This window comes from Chelonia mydas, chromosome 2, assembly GCF_015237465.2.
Source record: "Chelonia mydas isolate rCheMyd1 chromosome 2, rCheMyd1.pri.v2, whole genome shotgun sequence".
Taxonomy (NCBI): Eukaryota; Metazoa; Chordata; order Testudines; family Cheloniidae; genus Chelonia; species Chelonia mydas.
The window spans coordinates 116,599,108-116,615,101 of record NC_057850.1 but is presented as its reverse complement, the minus strand read 5'-3'; the positions used below and the strand labels follow the sequence as shown (position 1 = coordinate 116,615,101).

The 15,994-nt window shown below is 44.5% G+C and overlaps 1 protein-coding gene across 1 annotated transcript in view; it reads left to right on the top strand.

The window, feature by feature from the left end:
* The window catches only part of RIPK1 (receptor interacting serine/threonine kinase 1), a 36,593-nt gene extending 26,971 nt beyond the window's left edge, over positions 1–9,622 (top strand). Inside the window, exons 9-12 of the mRNA XM_037893224.2 lie at positions 960–1,568; positions 4,510–4,587; positions 6,600–6,752; positions 8,627–9,622. Coding sequence (XP_037749152.1) covers positions 960–1,568; positions 4,510–4,587; positions 6,600–6,752; positions 8,627–8,913 — 1,127 coding nt within the window. The 3' untranslated portion in view covers positions 8,914–9,622. The remainder of the gene's footprint in view (positions 1–959; positions 1,569–4,509; positions 4,588–6,599; positions 6,753–8,626) is intronic.
* Positions 9,623–15,994: the final 6,372 nt, after the last annotated feature.

The window sequence follows — 15,994 nt, the reverse complement described above, 5'->3', positions numbered from 1 at the left end:
GTCTGATTCTCCACTGTCTCTCTCCAATTTTGTGCAGTATAACTCCATTGGAGGTAAATTAGTGAACCAGGCCCTCTAAAGTCCAAGACCTTTCATTCTTCCCTTCTTGGCCTGATGTGTTGTGTTGTATTTCAGTGCATTTCAGTGGTGCTTGAAACATTTACTATCCCTATAGATACTGTCTATAGCAAAAAGAAAAGGAGTACTTGTGGCACCTTAGAGACTAACCAATTTATTTGAGCATAAGCTTTTGTGAGCTACAGCTCACTTCATTGGATAAATTGGTTAGTCTCTAAGGTGCCACAAGTACTCCTTTTTCTTTTTGTGAATACAGACTAACACGGCTGCTACTCTGAAACCTGTCTATAGCAGTAGTTCTCAAAGCCGGTCCACTGCTTGTTCAGGGAAGGCCGTTGGCGGGCCAGACCGGTTTGTTTACCTGCCGCATCCGCAGGTTTGGACCTGGCCAATGGGGGCTGCGGGAAGCGGTGCGGGCCAAGGTACCGTGCTGGCCGCACTTCCCGCAGCCCCAATTGGCCTGGAGCGGCAAACCGTGGTCAGTGGGAGCTGCGATAGGCCAAACCTGCGGACGCAGCAGGTAAACAAACCTGTCTGGCCCGCCAGGGGCTTTCCCTGAACAAGCGGCGGACCGGCTTTGAGAACCACTGGTCTATAGGATCCGGTCTTGTAGCATTGAAGTCACTGAGCTTTTGCCATGGATTTCAGTATGGTCAGACCCACAGTTTATAAAGATCATTTCTGATGAAAAGATCTTAAGTAAAATGTAAAATATATTATCTTTTCTGGAAGAGATTACCTTTAGTTATGAATTATTTAGCTGTTTTTAATATAAAAATGCTAGACTCTACCATGGTATTGTTGAGATGTAATTGAAAACGACAGGTATATCTTTGCATTATAGGCTAATTCAAGTATTAAATTTCCCTTCCCTGCTGCAGATCAGCCCAATTCCCTACATAGCTCTCAGGGTCTCATGACTGGCAATGTGGATGAAGCCATGTTTGCTCCCTTTCCGGCGAACCAGCCTGTCGAGAGCTGTGAGACTTCCTTTGAGGCCTCTGTGGGCCTAGAAAGAAAATTGCAGGATGAATTAAATTATCATAAGTATGGCAGCCGGATGGATAATTTTGAAAGCCAACCTCTGGTATACAGTGCTGAAAAGAGAGAGGAGGAAAGAAGACGAAGGGTGTCCTTTGATCCATTTGCAACTCCACCTGCTGCTCCACAGATGAATGAATCATATCTGAAAGCTGAAAGCACAGGATCAAAAGCCAGTTGCTATAGTAACGTGACCAGTTACAGTCATTTAAAACAACCACCACCACCAGCTGCAACAACTCCAATATGGGAAAATTTACCATACAATCCAAATATTATGTATGGGACAAGGCCTGTAGATCCAATAGCAGGATGTACAGAGGATCTCTATGGATCAAATTCAGCCAATACATTTAGTCTGAATAAACCTCCTGTGCCTGAATCTGGCCTAGACCAGCAGCCACAAGCATCCACACCTTGGATTCCAAAGAGCTTGAATACAGAGACAGGTAGGTGAGATATTGGTCTTACTACTTTTTTTGTCTAAAACACAAACAGTACTCCTTTTGTCGTCTTCCAGAAGTAAGATGGCCACTGACCAATTTGTAGCTCACATACCAACAAGCAGCTGATTTCATACTCTTCAGGCTGTGGTAGCAAAGGCTGGTCGCAAAAGCTTTCCTTTAGACATATTATGGTCCACTGCTCTTCGTTTTCCTGATACTTTTATATCACTTCAGTTCATTAAAATGCTGTGGGCTTGATTCTCCTCACGTGCTTGTTTTCATTGGTGTAACTCCATTGATGTCAGTTACTCCTGATTTACATCAGTGTAAGAGAGAAGAATCAAGCCACTGACTGCATGCTATTATCCAGTTGGTACTCCTGGGGGAGTTCTGTGCCACTGCACAATGCAGAATTTTGCAGAAATTAATGTTGTGCCTGCAGAATTTCCTTTCCCCCACAGAAATGGGCTGCAGTGCTGCTAGCCACCACTAGGGGCCACTGGACTCAGCAGAACCCAGCTTGCACATAGAAGACACTGCTGGGGGGAGGAGGAGGTTGCTAGAGGGTTCCTGGCAGCTGCAGTTCCCAGCATGCCCTGAGGGAAGGAGAGGGTGGTATGCAGGAAACTCCATGAAATTTTGGGACCAAGCATCAGGCTGTTTCTCCCTCTGGATCCCTGGGCTCTGGGGGAGTAGGGGAACAAGTGCCCGGGCAAGGGGGGGCCCCCACGGTGGAGCTCTGGAGAGGAGGGGGTTGAGGTATATTAGCAGGGGGGCCCCACAGCTGGGCTCTGCGGTGGGGGCGGGAGGGGTTCTGAGTGTCTGGACCCCCGGCTGGGCTCTGGGGTGGGCAGAGAAACAGGAACTGGGTTGTCATAGGAGTTTCTTTAACTCTCTACTCCTGGGGGAATTTTTGTGTGTGTCTGTATTGTTACAGACATACTTGCTGACAGGTATTTTGAAATAAATTACCAAAATAATTGAAACTGGCATGATTATGTAGTGTTATTTTAACAAATAAAATTTGAAGAATTTTAAAATATTGTGCCAAAAAATAAAAAATTCTGCGCACAAAATTCCCCAGGGAGTAAGTTGGGCAGCTAAATAACTAATGACCTCTCCCAGCCCATCTAGGGTGAAAGAACCATAAACAAGAACAATCACCAGATTGTGCTAGAAACAAATGGTAGTTGATTTTAGACTCACAAAGGTGTGTAAAATGAGTCAGAATCTTACTGCAGATCAGTTGCAGCACAGAAACAGTGTTAGAGTGAGGATATTTGGTACCTTTCAGAAAATGAATCTTTGCCAGCTCTGGTGGCTTGACTGGGTAAATGCTCTACCAGATGAAAGATCCATGTTCATAAGTGTCCCTAAATTCAAGCCAACAGGAAGCTGATACTCTTAGCTGCACAGAGAGCAGGTTATATCTAATGCTGCTATGGCAATGCCTCTTAGCAATTGCAGGTGAGGTATGTATCCTTAGGAACAGAAGGCTATAGAGGTCAAGAAGGGAGAGAATATTGAGAGTTTAGCAAAAAACAAACATAAACAAACAGGTCAGTAACCGTGTGTTCAGTGGAGGTTGTCCCATACCATTTAGGAAAAGGACAAGGTATTATACAGATTAATCATCTTACCCTAGATGCTGGATTTTCCTGGTATGGCATTCCTTTTCAGCACTTTACACTAAGGGTATGTCTACACTACCCGCCGGATAGCGATCGATCCAGCGGGGGATCGATTTATCATGTCTAGTCTAGACACGATAAATTGCCCCCCCAAGCGCTCTCCCGTCGACTCCTGTACTTCGCCGCCGCGAGAGGCGCAGGTGGAGTCGACTGGGGAGCGGCAGCAGTCGGTAAAGACACCACGATAAGTCAATCTAAGTATATTGACTTCAGCTACGTTAGTCACGTGGGCTAAGAAACCACAGGTGATACAGAGTTGACAGAATGCAAGATTTCATTGTCCAAAAAAACCCACCAAAAAACCGCTGTATGGAGAGTCTGCGATTGCTGTCTATATCAATATATTGATTGCGAGGAGTTTGTGAGAGCTGTGACTGTCACATCTGCAGGTGGAAACTGTAACTCTCAAAATCACTAATGTTCAAGTATTTGGATAGAAAGAAAAAAGAAATGCAGAAGAGATTACTGAGAAGCAGCATGATATAGTGGAGAAAGTACCAGACTACTAGCATGGCCACCCAGAGATTTGGTGCATGGTAAGCCAGGATGTGAATGTACAGCACAGTAGCCTGCTGTGCCCTAAGTTGCCCTATGGACGCTGCTGCCACGTGCTAAAAATTCCATACTTAGTGTTTCAAACAGCAGTAAGTCAAAGTGCACTATAGAAGTTAGTGCATGGCAGCAGGGTCCACAGGGTGACTTAGGGCATGGCATGCTAGTGTGCTGTATATTTATACCCTGGCTTGCTGCGCACTAAGGCTCCATATAGGCAAGCCCTGAGAATCAGATGACCTGCCAGCTCTTCTGTTAACTTGTTGTGTTACCTTAGGCTGGAATTTTCAAATTTGTGTACCTAAAATTAGGTACCTAAATCCATATCTACACTCTAATCCTGCACTGGAATCTGCTTGCAAAGGAACTCTTACATCTGTGTGGAATCTCACTGGTCACACTGGCACTTCGCAGACTCTGTATGGATGCAGGGTCTACGCTAGAGGATCTTGACACGGAGTCAGGTTGTTAGGCACTTCACTAAACTATGATTTGTTTAATTAAATATACTTTTATTGGATTTGTTAAAAAGCTTCTTAGCTTTTAGGGTAACAGCACCTTTTCCCCTTCCCCCCTCTGTATTAGGAGCATTAACTGTGTTCAAAACTGTTGTAATATTTATAATAGTATAAGAAGTACTTGTGCCTTTAGGTTTTTGATGACCAAATACTTTTGCATTTGTGTGTTTTGTAATTATTCAGGCAAAACGGAATCCAATCCTTTTAAGAAGGGGAATTTTGCATATACTCCTACTACACCTGTACAACACAAAATCACAGGTAAATGCTGTAGCATTGATATTTCCTAACGACTAACACTAAATGCATGCTAACATTATTTCAAAAATTTTGGACCAGCTTTACTAGAAAGTGAAACTGAAATCTCTACCTCTAAAAACCGTTAATGAGATACCCTGTAAAACAAAGAGGTATCATTAAGCACCATGTAGATGTGTTATAAAGTACAGAGATATGAAGTGTCATGGCTCTGAGAGACAAACTGCATGATTTTCCAGGGCTTTACAGAACTGTGAAATCATGACTTCATATCTGGATTCACTTCTTTGAGAAGTGAAACTATAAGCCAAATCTGAGTCTTCAAAAGCTTCATTTTTCACTTGTATTTAGGCTTTGTTCAAAAAAGCATTTTTGACTAAAAATGAAGCTGTTGAAGTAGTTAGCAATAAACACAACTGTGGTCGGTTAATAGGGATGTAAAAGGTTACCGGTTAACCGGTAAGAATTAGTCTTACCAGTTAACCCGCCTTAACCATTAACCCCTGGCCAGCCGGCCGATCCCAGCAGCCCCAGCTGCGTTGGCCGGAGCAGGTCCAGCCATTTAATCGGTTAACCATTTAAATGACATATTTTTAATCATTTAAATGGTTCACTTTTTAAACAGTATTTATATCCCTAATTGCTACATATTCACCAATGGCAGGGATGTTACTCTTTAATTTTATATTTATCACGGTTAGTTGTTACTGATACTGATTGAAAATCATGTCTAAGGAAATGTAAATGTATGTGACACTTTACAAACTGAATGACTGTTTTCAATAAAGTATGCAGATGTTACTCTGGATACACACACACACAGCAGATCTGAAAGGGCCATTTATGGCCATTTTTCAGAGCAGGAATACCATTTTATTGTCAATTCTGAACAACAGAAAATTGTTCAACCTTGCTTTGCAGTCTTCTCACTCAAAGACAATTTATAATACATCTACCTAAGTATCTTCCAGAAACTATTGTCATGATATAAAATGAACTAATATGGTTGTAATCTAAAATAGTTCTTTGCATTTAACTTGTATGTAAAATCAGTGCTACTAATTCAACATTGTGGTTCAGTTTTTACACCTATAAAAGATCTCAGAGATATTGTTTGTCTCCTCCTCATCTCTTATCTTGATTACCGTAAGCATATTAAGGGACTGTGCCATTTTGAACTTCCTGATCTTTATGCACTTAGAATCTCAGCCGTGCCTATTGAGAAATGTAGTAATCTATTGTGCCTCCAAGGTACAGCCCCTCAGAGGGGACAGTACAGAGACACACTAACCATGGGGGAGCACCCAGAAGTTTTCTGCCCAGGACTTCTCTAAAGTGCAAGGGTTGTACATCTGCAGATTCACGGAGCACAGCATGCTTCTCCCCGAGAGCCAGTCCTGCTGTAATGGCCAGTAGATAGCTGGAAGTGAAGCCATATAAAGATAAGGTTCTGTATATATTAAATCTGATACATGTAATATTAAATCCAGTAAATATTTCACAAAAGATCTGGGGCCTGATCCTCAACTGATGTAAATCAGTGTAGCACCATTGAAGTCACAAACTCAGAACTCCCCATCTCTCTTAATCTTCCTTCCCCTGCCCCCCAATCCTCTGCACACACACCTTTTTTTTTTTTTTAAAGGAACATTGCCACCACTTTGATATTTTGAGATCGACTTTCATCTTTCACCCAGTGAATTATGTCTCTGAACTGTATCACCTATTCAGTTCAGAATGTAAGATCCTAGGGGCAGGGATTGTGACTTCCTCTATTTGTACAACCCAAAGCACACCAAGAGCAGCCAGTACAGAAGTATCATAAATTAATAATGGCGAAGTTCCTGCAGTGGCCAAAGAAAGGCCGTTTCTAGTTTAAATACAAAATAATGATCATTGCTGTATTTGGTTTAAATACAAAATAAATCATTCTTCCTTGCCCTTGCCATCGTATCTCTTGAATTCTAAACTGCATGTACTTGATTATATATCAGTCTTAAACTGCCTTTACACAGATGACGCTGCAAAATACACCATATATAACAGTACCGGAATTCAAATTGGAGCCTACAATCACATGGCAATTGAAGACCAGAATCTGTATGTAAGCAGTGTTCCAGTCAACACGCAAAACTCTTATGCACATTATGAAAACATGGGTATATTTGGTAAGAGCAATCTCTCTCCGTTCTTTCATAATGTTCCTCTTTACAGTCAGCTCTTTGTTCCTTGTGCACCCCAGCCCTTAGTCCCTGCTCGCCTCACTCTTTCGGCACAATCTGAAGGCTGACAGTCTGTTTCTGAGAACCATCTTTAGGGAATGTACAGTGCATCTTGCTCCCTGTTGTATTCAGAAGTTAGCCATTTTGGGTCCTCCTTTATCACATAGCATTACAGTTAAGCAATACCTAAGGTTATCATCATGAGTGATGGTTTGTACTAACGTTGCTTTGTATTATTACACCATTCCCTCACCCACCCTGTTTCATCACCTCTTAGCTGATATTCTCCCGCAGCTGCCTCTACCAAACCTGAAGCTGACATTAAGCATGTCAACACAGTGCACTGTCTCATGAGTCACCAAGTCACAGCACCTGTGGATGTATACATAAAGACAGAGAAAAAAAAGCAGAGCAGTGGAAGCAAAACTAGGATCAGTGGACCTGACTGAGAATTCAAACATTTCAGTACAGGAGAGGCAGGACTATTTTAAAAGGTAATAGTTAGGGTGACCAGATAGCAAGCGTGAAAAATCGGGATGGGGATGGGGGGGTAATAGGTGCCTATGTAAGAAAAAGCCCCCAAAATCAGGACTGCCCCTATAAAATCGGGACATCTGGTCACCCTAGTCATAATATTCGTATATACTGGCTTAAACCACTACTGCATATTTTTAATGTGTTTAATTGAGAAGTCATAACAGTATCTTTCATCCAAGGATATCAAAGCATTTTATAAACATTAATTAAGCCTCATATCACCACTGTGAGGTAGTTTCTCAATTTTACATATGATTAAAGAAAGACACAAGGAAATTGTGACATGTCCCAGGTCAAAAAAGCAAAACAGTAGTAGATCTAGGAGTGTCATAGAATCATAAAATATCAGGGTTGGAAGGGACCTCAGGAGGTCATCTAGTCCAACCCCCTGCTCAAAGCAGGACCAATCCCCAACTAAATCATCCCAGCCAGGGCTTTGTCAAGCCTGACCTTAAAAACTTCAAAGGAAGGAGATTCCACCATTTCCCTAGGTAACCCATTCCAGTGCTTCACCACCCTCCTAGTGAAAAAGCTTTTCCTAATATCCAACCTAAACCTCCCCCACTGCAACTTGAGACCATTACTCCTTGTTCTGTCATCTGCTACCACTGAGAAGAGTCTAGAGCCATCCTCTTTGGAACCCCCTTTCAGGTAGTTGAAAGCAGCTATCAAATCCCCCCTCATTCTTCTCTTCCGCAGACTAAACAATCCCAGTTCCCTCAGCCTCTCCTCATAAGTCATGTGTTCCAGTCCCCTAATCATTTTTGTTGCCCTCCACTGGACGTTTTCCAGTTTTTCCACATCCTTCTTGTAGTGTGGGGCCCAAAACTGAACACAATACTCCAGATGAGGCCTCACCAATGTCGAATAGAGGAGAACGATCACGTCCCTCGATCTGCTGGCAATGCCCCTACTTATACTTCCCAAAATGCCATTGGCCTTCTTGGCAACAACAGCACACTGTTGACTCATATCCAGCTTCTCGTCCACTTTAACCCCTAGGTCCTTTTCTGCAGAACTGCTGCCTAGCCATTCAATCCCTAGTCTGTAGCGGTGCATGGGATTCTTCCATCCTAAGTGCAGGACTCTGCACTTGTCCTTGTTGAACCTCATCAGATTTCTGTCTGACATCCAGTCCTCTTCTTTAATCACTAGACCAATTGCTTACATGAAAGCCACCTATAATCTTATCATTACTAGTGACCATATTTTGGGGGGAGACATTCAAAGAGAAGGGGAGTTTAAACAATGCTGTCTTCTTACACTCGTCTTTCTTTTTGCAGATAGCACCTCTATCCTCTCTGAAAAACACCTGAATCTAGTGAGAGAGAACTTGGCTAAACAGTGGAAACACTGTGCTCGTAAACTGGGCTTTAGTGAGCCACAGATTGATGAAATTGACCATGACTACGAACGAGATGGACTCAAAGAAAAAGTTTACCAAATGCTGCAGAAATGGGTTATGAGTGAAGGCTACAAAGGACCTACAGTAGGAAAGCTGGCCAGAGCCCTCTATGACTGCAAGAGAATAGATCTCCTTAATGATTTGATAAAAATGAACCAGGAGTAGGCGAACTGGAAACTTAATGGAAATGGCTGTGATATTTTATCTGAAGATCCTCTTACTGAGAACATGAAACAATCTTGTAAAAGTGCTGCATGAAAGACGCCTGTCTAGAACATGCACATATTTCTGTCAAGCAGCATACAGTATCCTGTAGCTCAAAACATTTAATTTTTGAAGACAGGACAATTATGAAAAGCCTGTTCTGGGGGGGATAGCGGGGGGGAAGGAAGCTCTTCCTTTTACAGTGAAGATAATAGGTTTATCTAATAAACTTTGTCCAAGGACAAAAAAAGTTAAAACAAAATCAGAATTGTGTATGATATGAAAAATAACATGGAAGGGAAGGGATTGGCAAGGGGTGGTGGTGGGCATTTGGATCTAATTTTTTCACAGAACTTTTGGACTGCTACCTCAAAGCACGCACGTAGCTGTGTTTAAAGTGCCTTCATTACTGCCTAAAAGAAGCATGGCATTTACGCAAAACTCACATCAATGAGAGCATATCATGGATTTTGTCACACCATATTGAAGCCCTGGATTGAAAACAAAACCAAACGCCTCAACTCTTCTAAGCACAGCCAATATCCACAGGAGATCGTCATAACTCGGATTGCCTTATAGATTCATCACCTTATTTTTTTAAAGTGCCCTTTTTATAACTTTAATAAAAAAAATAAATGTTATAATAAAAATACAGAAGTATAAAAAGATACAAAGTATTGGTGTAAGAGCAATAATGATTATCAAGTATAGAAACCACTGTGTAAATTGACATTACAAGAACTGCCTTCTCACAGGATTATGATAATGTGTTTATTATTATTTAATTTTCATTCTGTGATGGGAGTAAATTCGGGAATATATGCTTTATGAAAAGGGAAAGGAAAACTAATATGTACCTGAGCCAAAGAAAAGGCCTTGAAACGTGGAAAGTTTGGAAAATCAGTCAGGCATTTCATTTCAGGCTAATTAACCAGAAATGGAGGCATGAACTTTCTAGTCACACTGGAGATAGAGCGTACAAATTACAGACTTTCTTGGAGTATGGAACCCACAAGGAAAAATTATTGGCCCACAAATTTGCATCCACTAAGAATAATTAGGTCAAACTACTCCTTCTTTGAAGGGCAGTGGCTGTGACCTCAACCAAAACCACAAATATATGAACTTCCATCCAACTTTTTGGATCAGATAATTCTCCTTTTGGCTTTTGAAAAGTGGCAAAAATAATTATCCATCGTGACAAAAAAGCTAATACGAATTCTAATAAATCTTAACAGGCTTTGAACCCCACTATCTTTCAAATAAGAAGTGCACATACTCTGCAATTGGAGGTGTGATTGCAGCATGGCTAGGCTTACCCAGGCTAGTTTTAAATCTAGCTAACCTAACTAAAAATAGCAGCGTAAATGTGGTGACACAGGCTTCAGTGCAGACTAGCGAGTATGTACCCAAGTTCCCTGGGATGCTTGTACAGCCCACGCATCTTCACTGCTGTTTTTAGTCATGTTAGCTAAATTAACTTGTGCTGCAATCACACCTGATTGCAGTGTAGACATGTCCTTCGCTACACAAACTTTGATTAGTAGCCCTGAAAATGTATTATGATAATTTATAGTTTTCAATTGGCAATGTGTTGACTGTTCCTATTTTTTCTAAATAGAGCTCCATTCTTGGGTAAAGGAGAATAAAACTCATAGGAAACTCAAGTTTCAGAGTGGTAGCCGTGTTAGTCTGTATCAGCAGAAAGAACGAGGAGTACTTGTGGCACCAACCCATGAAAGCTTATGCTCAAATAAATTTGTTGGTCTCTAAGGTGCCACAAGTACTCCTCGTTCTTTCTGAAGAAACTCAAGAATTTCAACTTGTGGCATTTCCTACCATCGTATTTGCTGGGTGTCGTTTGTCTAACTCCTATCCCTGCTAAAAAGGAGTAGTCTTCTATCCACTTAACCTTTAGCTTCCCTAGGGTCCACATGGATCTCCCTGGACTCTGTTCTGCTGTCCAACCCCACCCATGCTATCCGCCCTCCAACTTCCAGGAGCAGGATCCCTCCTAGGGACACAGGCAAGCCAAACCAACACAAGAGTGAATTTGTGCATTGTATCGAAACCAGGACAAAACTTTGGTTTCAGACAAATTATATAGGGCCCAAAGGCCGACACACAAAACAGGGACAACCCGGTAAAACCAGGATGTCCACTCAAGGAATCATTGGGGGAAATAAATAAAGACGATGGTACACTTCTACATTCTGCCCACAAACCAGACTCCTGTCACCCAAAGGAAAACCACAGCAGTAGTTGTGCATAACAAGATAATTCCTTCTTTCTTGCACACACTAACCAATGCCAAAATATTTCTCCATGTTTACATGTAAATGTCATTGTTAGGCTTCAGAGGTAACACCTTGCACTGAATGGGGCAGTTCACTCCTCTGAGAGTTATTGTTTCAGTATCTCAACAGGCTTGAGCCGATATCACTGCATTGGTTACACTTGTTTTCAATCTTTGACTTTGCAACCATAAAGGCTAGGGACCAAATTTTCAGGAGTGCTGAACATGAGATCTGGTTAAAAAAACCTGACTTCTTCATGAAAATTGTTCAAAGTTTTTTGTGGAAAAATTTAAGAGAAATTTTGAAAAAAAATAAATTAGCTCTTTGAGGCCCTGCTGCTTCTATTGAAGCCAGTAGGAGTCAGAGGGCGTGCAGCACCTCTGGAAATTTGGTCCTCCAGGCTTCATTCTGCATTGGAAGATAATGTGAGACTTAGGGCTTGTCTAAACACAGAAGTTGCAGATATAACTTAAATCAGTTTTAAAAAAATGGTTTCATTAACCCCAGGCAAGCACCTGTGCGGACACTCATAAGACTAGCTTGTGCCTGTAAATTTAGGGCTTTTCTACACAGAAAGCTGCACCATTTAATTAAAAGTGTAGGTCTTAAACTGATTTAGTTACACCAATGCAAAAGGCTATGTGGAAATGCTTATTTCAGTTGACCTCAACTTATTTTGGTTTATCTACAGCCTGGTCTGGACAGAGATTTTGTACCAGTATAACTATATCAACTAGGGGTGTGAGTTTTTACCAAAATAGTTATACCACTAGTGTGGATGCAGCTATACTGATATAACTTATTCCCCTTCCATATAAGGAATAAGCTATATCACTGAAAGCAGGGGTGGTGAGTTATATGGGCCTGTGGTGCCCATGCTCCAGCAATATTCAGTGCATGGGGGACCAGCTCCACCAATGTTCAGGACCCAGTCTCTCCTCCGGCCCCGCCTGCCATCCCCACACATCCCTGCCTGCACCCTTGGCAGCAGGCGGCTGTCCCCTGCACCTGCTTGCTACGCTCTGCTCTGCCAGCTCCCGGCACCAGCTGCCACCGCAGGGTCCTAGCATCCCCCACACTAGTGCCAGGGCAGGCTGAACCTGCCCTTCTCCCTCGGACGGACAGACCCTTCCCTTTTCTGGCAGGACCCTCCACCAGCACAGGGCCTTTCCGCAGTCACAACTCCTGCCCCATGCTAGGCAAGGGGCAGCCCCATCCCCCACCCCCAGTGAGGCTACAGTGAGGGGCAGCAGCAGGGGAGAAGGCGCACAATGGCAGCCCCCCTCCCCTGGCACCCACCACAGGGGAGGCGAGGGAGCTTCCTGGACCTGAGAGGGGCCCTAGGAGCACGTGCAGTGACAGTGGTGCAAGGCGAGTGTGCTGCCAGGGAGGAAGAGAGCTGGGGGGAGTCCTCTCTATATGTATCAGCTTACAAGGCAGGTGTGTCGGGGGTGGGATTTAGACCCATTCTGGACACCACCAAAAATTATACAAACCTGCAACCCCCGAGTAGAAGCACATTTATACCAGTGTAGCTGTGTCCTCACAATGGGGTACAACCCTCAAAACCTCCGCCCCCCAGACGTTCTTGTTAAACCCAGGATTTGTGCTGGAAATGGCCCACCTTGATTATCATACACATTGTAAGGAGAGTGGTCACTTTAGATAAGCTATTACCAGCAGGAGAGTGGGTTTGCGTGTGTGTGTGGGGTGGGGGGTGAGAAAACCTGGATTTGTGCTGGAAATGGCCCAACTTGATTATCATACACATTGTAAGGAGAGTGATCACTTTAGATAAGCTATTAGCAGCAGGAGAGTGGGATGGGAGGAGGTGTTTTTTCATGCTTTGTGCATATATAAAAAGATCTTCTACACTTTCCACAGTATGCATCCGATGAAGTGAGCTGTAGCTCACGAAAGCTTATGCTCAAATAAATTGGTTAGTCTCTAAGGTGCCACAAGTACTCCTTTTCTTTTTGCGAATACAGACTAACACGGCTGTTACTCTGAAACAAACTATACTGATACAGTTAAAGAGGTACAAACTTTTGTGGATAGACAAGGCCGAAGGACTTGTCTTTACGGGTGTGATACGGTCTTCTGGGGCCGGGCAGTCTAGTGGCTAGATTGCTGGTCTTTCAGTCTGTAAGGCCAGAGAGAGTGGTAGGGGGACCCAAACCCTACCTCTCTACCAAGTTCCACAGGGCCCTGTGTAAATCAGCCCCTGAACAGGGAAGATGGGCAGGGAGTCAAGACCTGCTTCCCTGGGCTACTTCCTACATGTCTCTTCAGTTTGGGGCATGACCCCACTAGTTCAGTTGCCCCAAGTGCTGGGGCTTATTTGCAGCCTCCCCTTGGCAGGGGAGGCCTTACTTACCTCAAGTGGCTGTGCTAGCTGGCAGGTTATTGCTCTGTCCCTTCCGGCAGACAGAGAACTCATACCTCATCACCAGTCAGCTCCCAATGAGTTAGGCTCCCTTCTTTTCTCTCCCCCCTAGACCTGGCACTGGCTCCAGGTATAGTGGGGCGGGGCTGGCTGAACCCAAAGGTTTTCTTTAACTCCCACTATGCTGGACCCAGGGAGAGGTGACTAGTGGGAGGGACACAAAGGGGGCACCAGCTAAAGGGGGCACATGACCTCCCCACGTGACTCCCCACATGACCCCCTCATGTGACTCATCCCCGCCCTGTTCCCCATGTGACCCCCCACATAACTCATCCCCACCCCACTCCTAGCTGGGGCGCCCCACGCTTTCCCCAGCCCCTCCCCATCCCATGTTACCTGGGGATGAGGCCTCTGCTCCAGTCCTCCTGGCATCTGTGGCAGTCCTGGGTTTACAATGGCTCCAGTGGCCCCATGGAGCCGGGCCCATGCTCAGAACGGGCCGCGGCCTGCTCCGCTTGCGCTGTGCCCTGAGACCCCTCTAGCTCCCCCCGCCCACCACTTGCTCCTCTTGGCCTGGCCACCTGCTGCCTCCTCGGCCCCACCCCCCCTGCTCCTCTCTGCCCCCTGGCCAGACCCCAGTGCACTTCCGGCTCCGGGCAGTCTCTGCTTCCAACCACCTGTGGGGCCCCACCTGTCTTCCTGGAGCTGAGTCACCTGGGACTGGTGCAGAAGCCTGGCACAGTATCTAGCCTGTCTGACTCATGAAAAACACCCCTCCTCCCCGCTTGAATCAAACCGACCAGAGAAAAGGCTTGCAGAGAGCAGTGAAGGGCGTTGGGAGACACACCTAGACCCCCTCCTGATAAGGGTGACAAGATTAAGACATCTCCATTAGCATACAGAATGGAAAACAGAGACAACTCCCCTAGCCTCATCTGCATGAAAGATGGGACAGGGGGACATCTCAGTTTGCATACAGAATGGAGAACAGAGAACCACACTGAACTCTGGGATCAGAAAAGCAGGGACGCACTGCATCATGGGAATCTCTGCTCCAGGTGTTAATGAACCTATGCCTGCACACACCCAGCTCAAGAATTATCAGACCAATTCTAGTAATAAATCCTTTATTGATATCCAAAATACTGAAGCAGCCTAGTTGCATTGTGAGCTCCCTGGAAGAAAACACCACCAAGAGCCAAGAGTGATCAGCTCCTATTGTCTCAACTAAAGAAAACCCTTGAGTCATCAGTTTACCTATAAACAAATCTAGTGTTCTCCCTTGAACCATTGTATTTTCTCTACAAAAATCCCTACTCACCCTCCAGTCAGTGTTCTGATGCTTAGATCCAAACTCTGCATCAGTTCCACTGGGACTCCATCTTCTCCTGACTGATCGTGCTGGGGGCTCTGCCTGTCTCCCGCCCTCAGGACCCTGAGCTACCACCATCACCTGGGAACCCTGACCAGTCCAAGCCTCCTGGAGTGGGTGAGATCCCCCTCTTTCTCTCTCTCTGTCTTCCTTTCTACTTCAGGTATTAACCTTTAATAATTTGTTATGTTAGTTTAGGCTCTCCTTGTGTAGTTATCACTATTATTCAATAAATAACTTTTATGGTTAAGCTGGTTGCTTCTCTCTCTCTCTCTGAACTCTACTCTTTTGTGTTTGTAGCTTCCCCATTTACTCTGCAGCAACGCTTCTTTTACGTAAGCTAAAGATTCCTGTAGTGCCCAAAAATACTGTGGGGTTTGCTCATCAAGTGGGTTACTATCAGTACAAGTGTAACGTGAAAGTGGGATAGGGACGTGTTAAACCTGTGGCACATAAGGGATGGGCAGCTGAAATTGCTGCTCAGCCCAGCCTGTTGAGCCCAAGGGCACATGAGGGTGACAGCTTGAAAGTGCTGCTTGACCCAGCTCATTGAGTACACTGATAGATAAGGGGATCAGCTTGAGAGTGCTGATTGACCCAGTCCGCTCAGACTTGCTCTGTTAGTGTGTGTGTGTATGTGTGTGTTCATCTAATTCTAGGGCTGGAGGGACCCAGTCCTGGGGAACCTAGGTCCTGCAGGATAGCTCCATTGGGAGGGAACTTGCAGAAGGAAGGAGTAGACCACACAAGTGACATAAGTAGTACATTAATAGAATTACAGAATCCCCCCCCCCCCCCGAAGAATAACCCTAATAAATGAGCATACCCCAAAGTAATGGGCATATTTGGTAACACCACCCCTGCTCCTCTCTGCCCCCTGGCCAGACCCCAGTGCACTTCTGGCTCCGGGCAGTCTCTGCTTCCCACCACCTGTGAGGCCCCACCTGTCTCCCCACCTGGGACTGCTGCAGAAGCTGCACCAGTCTC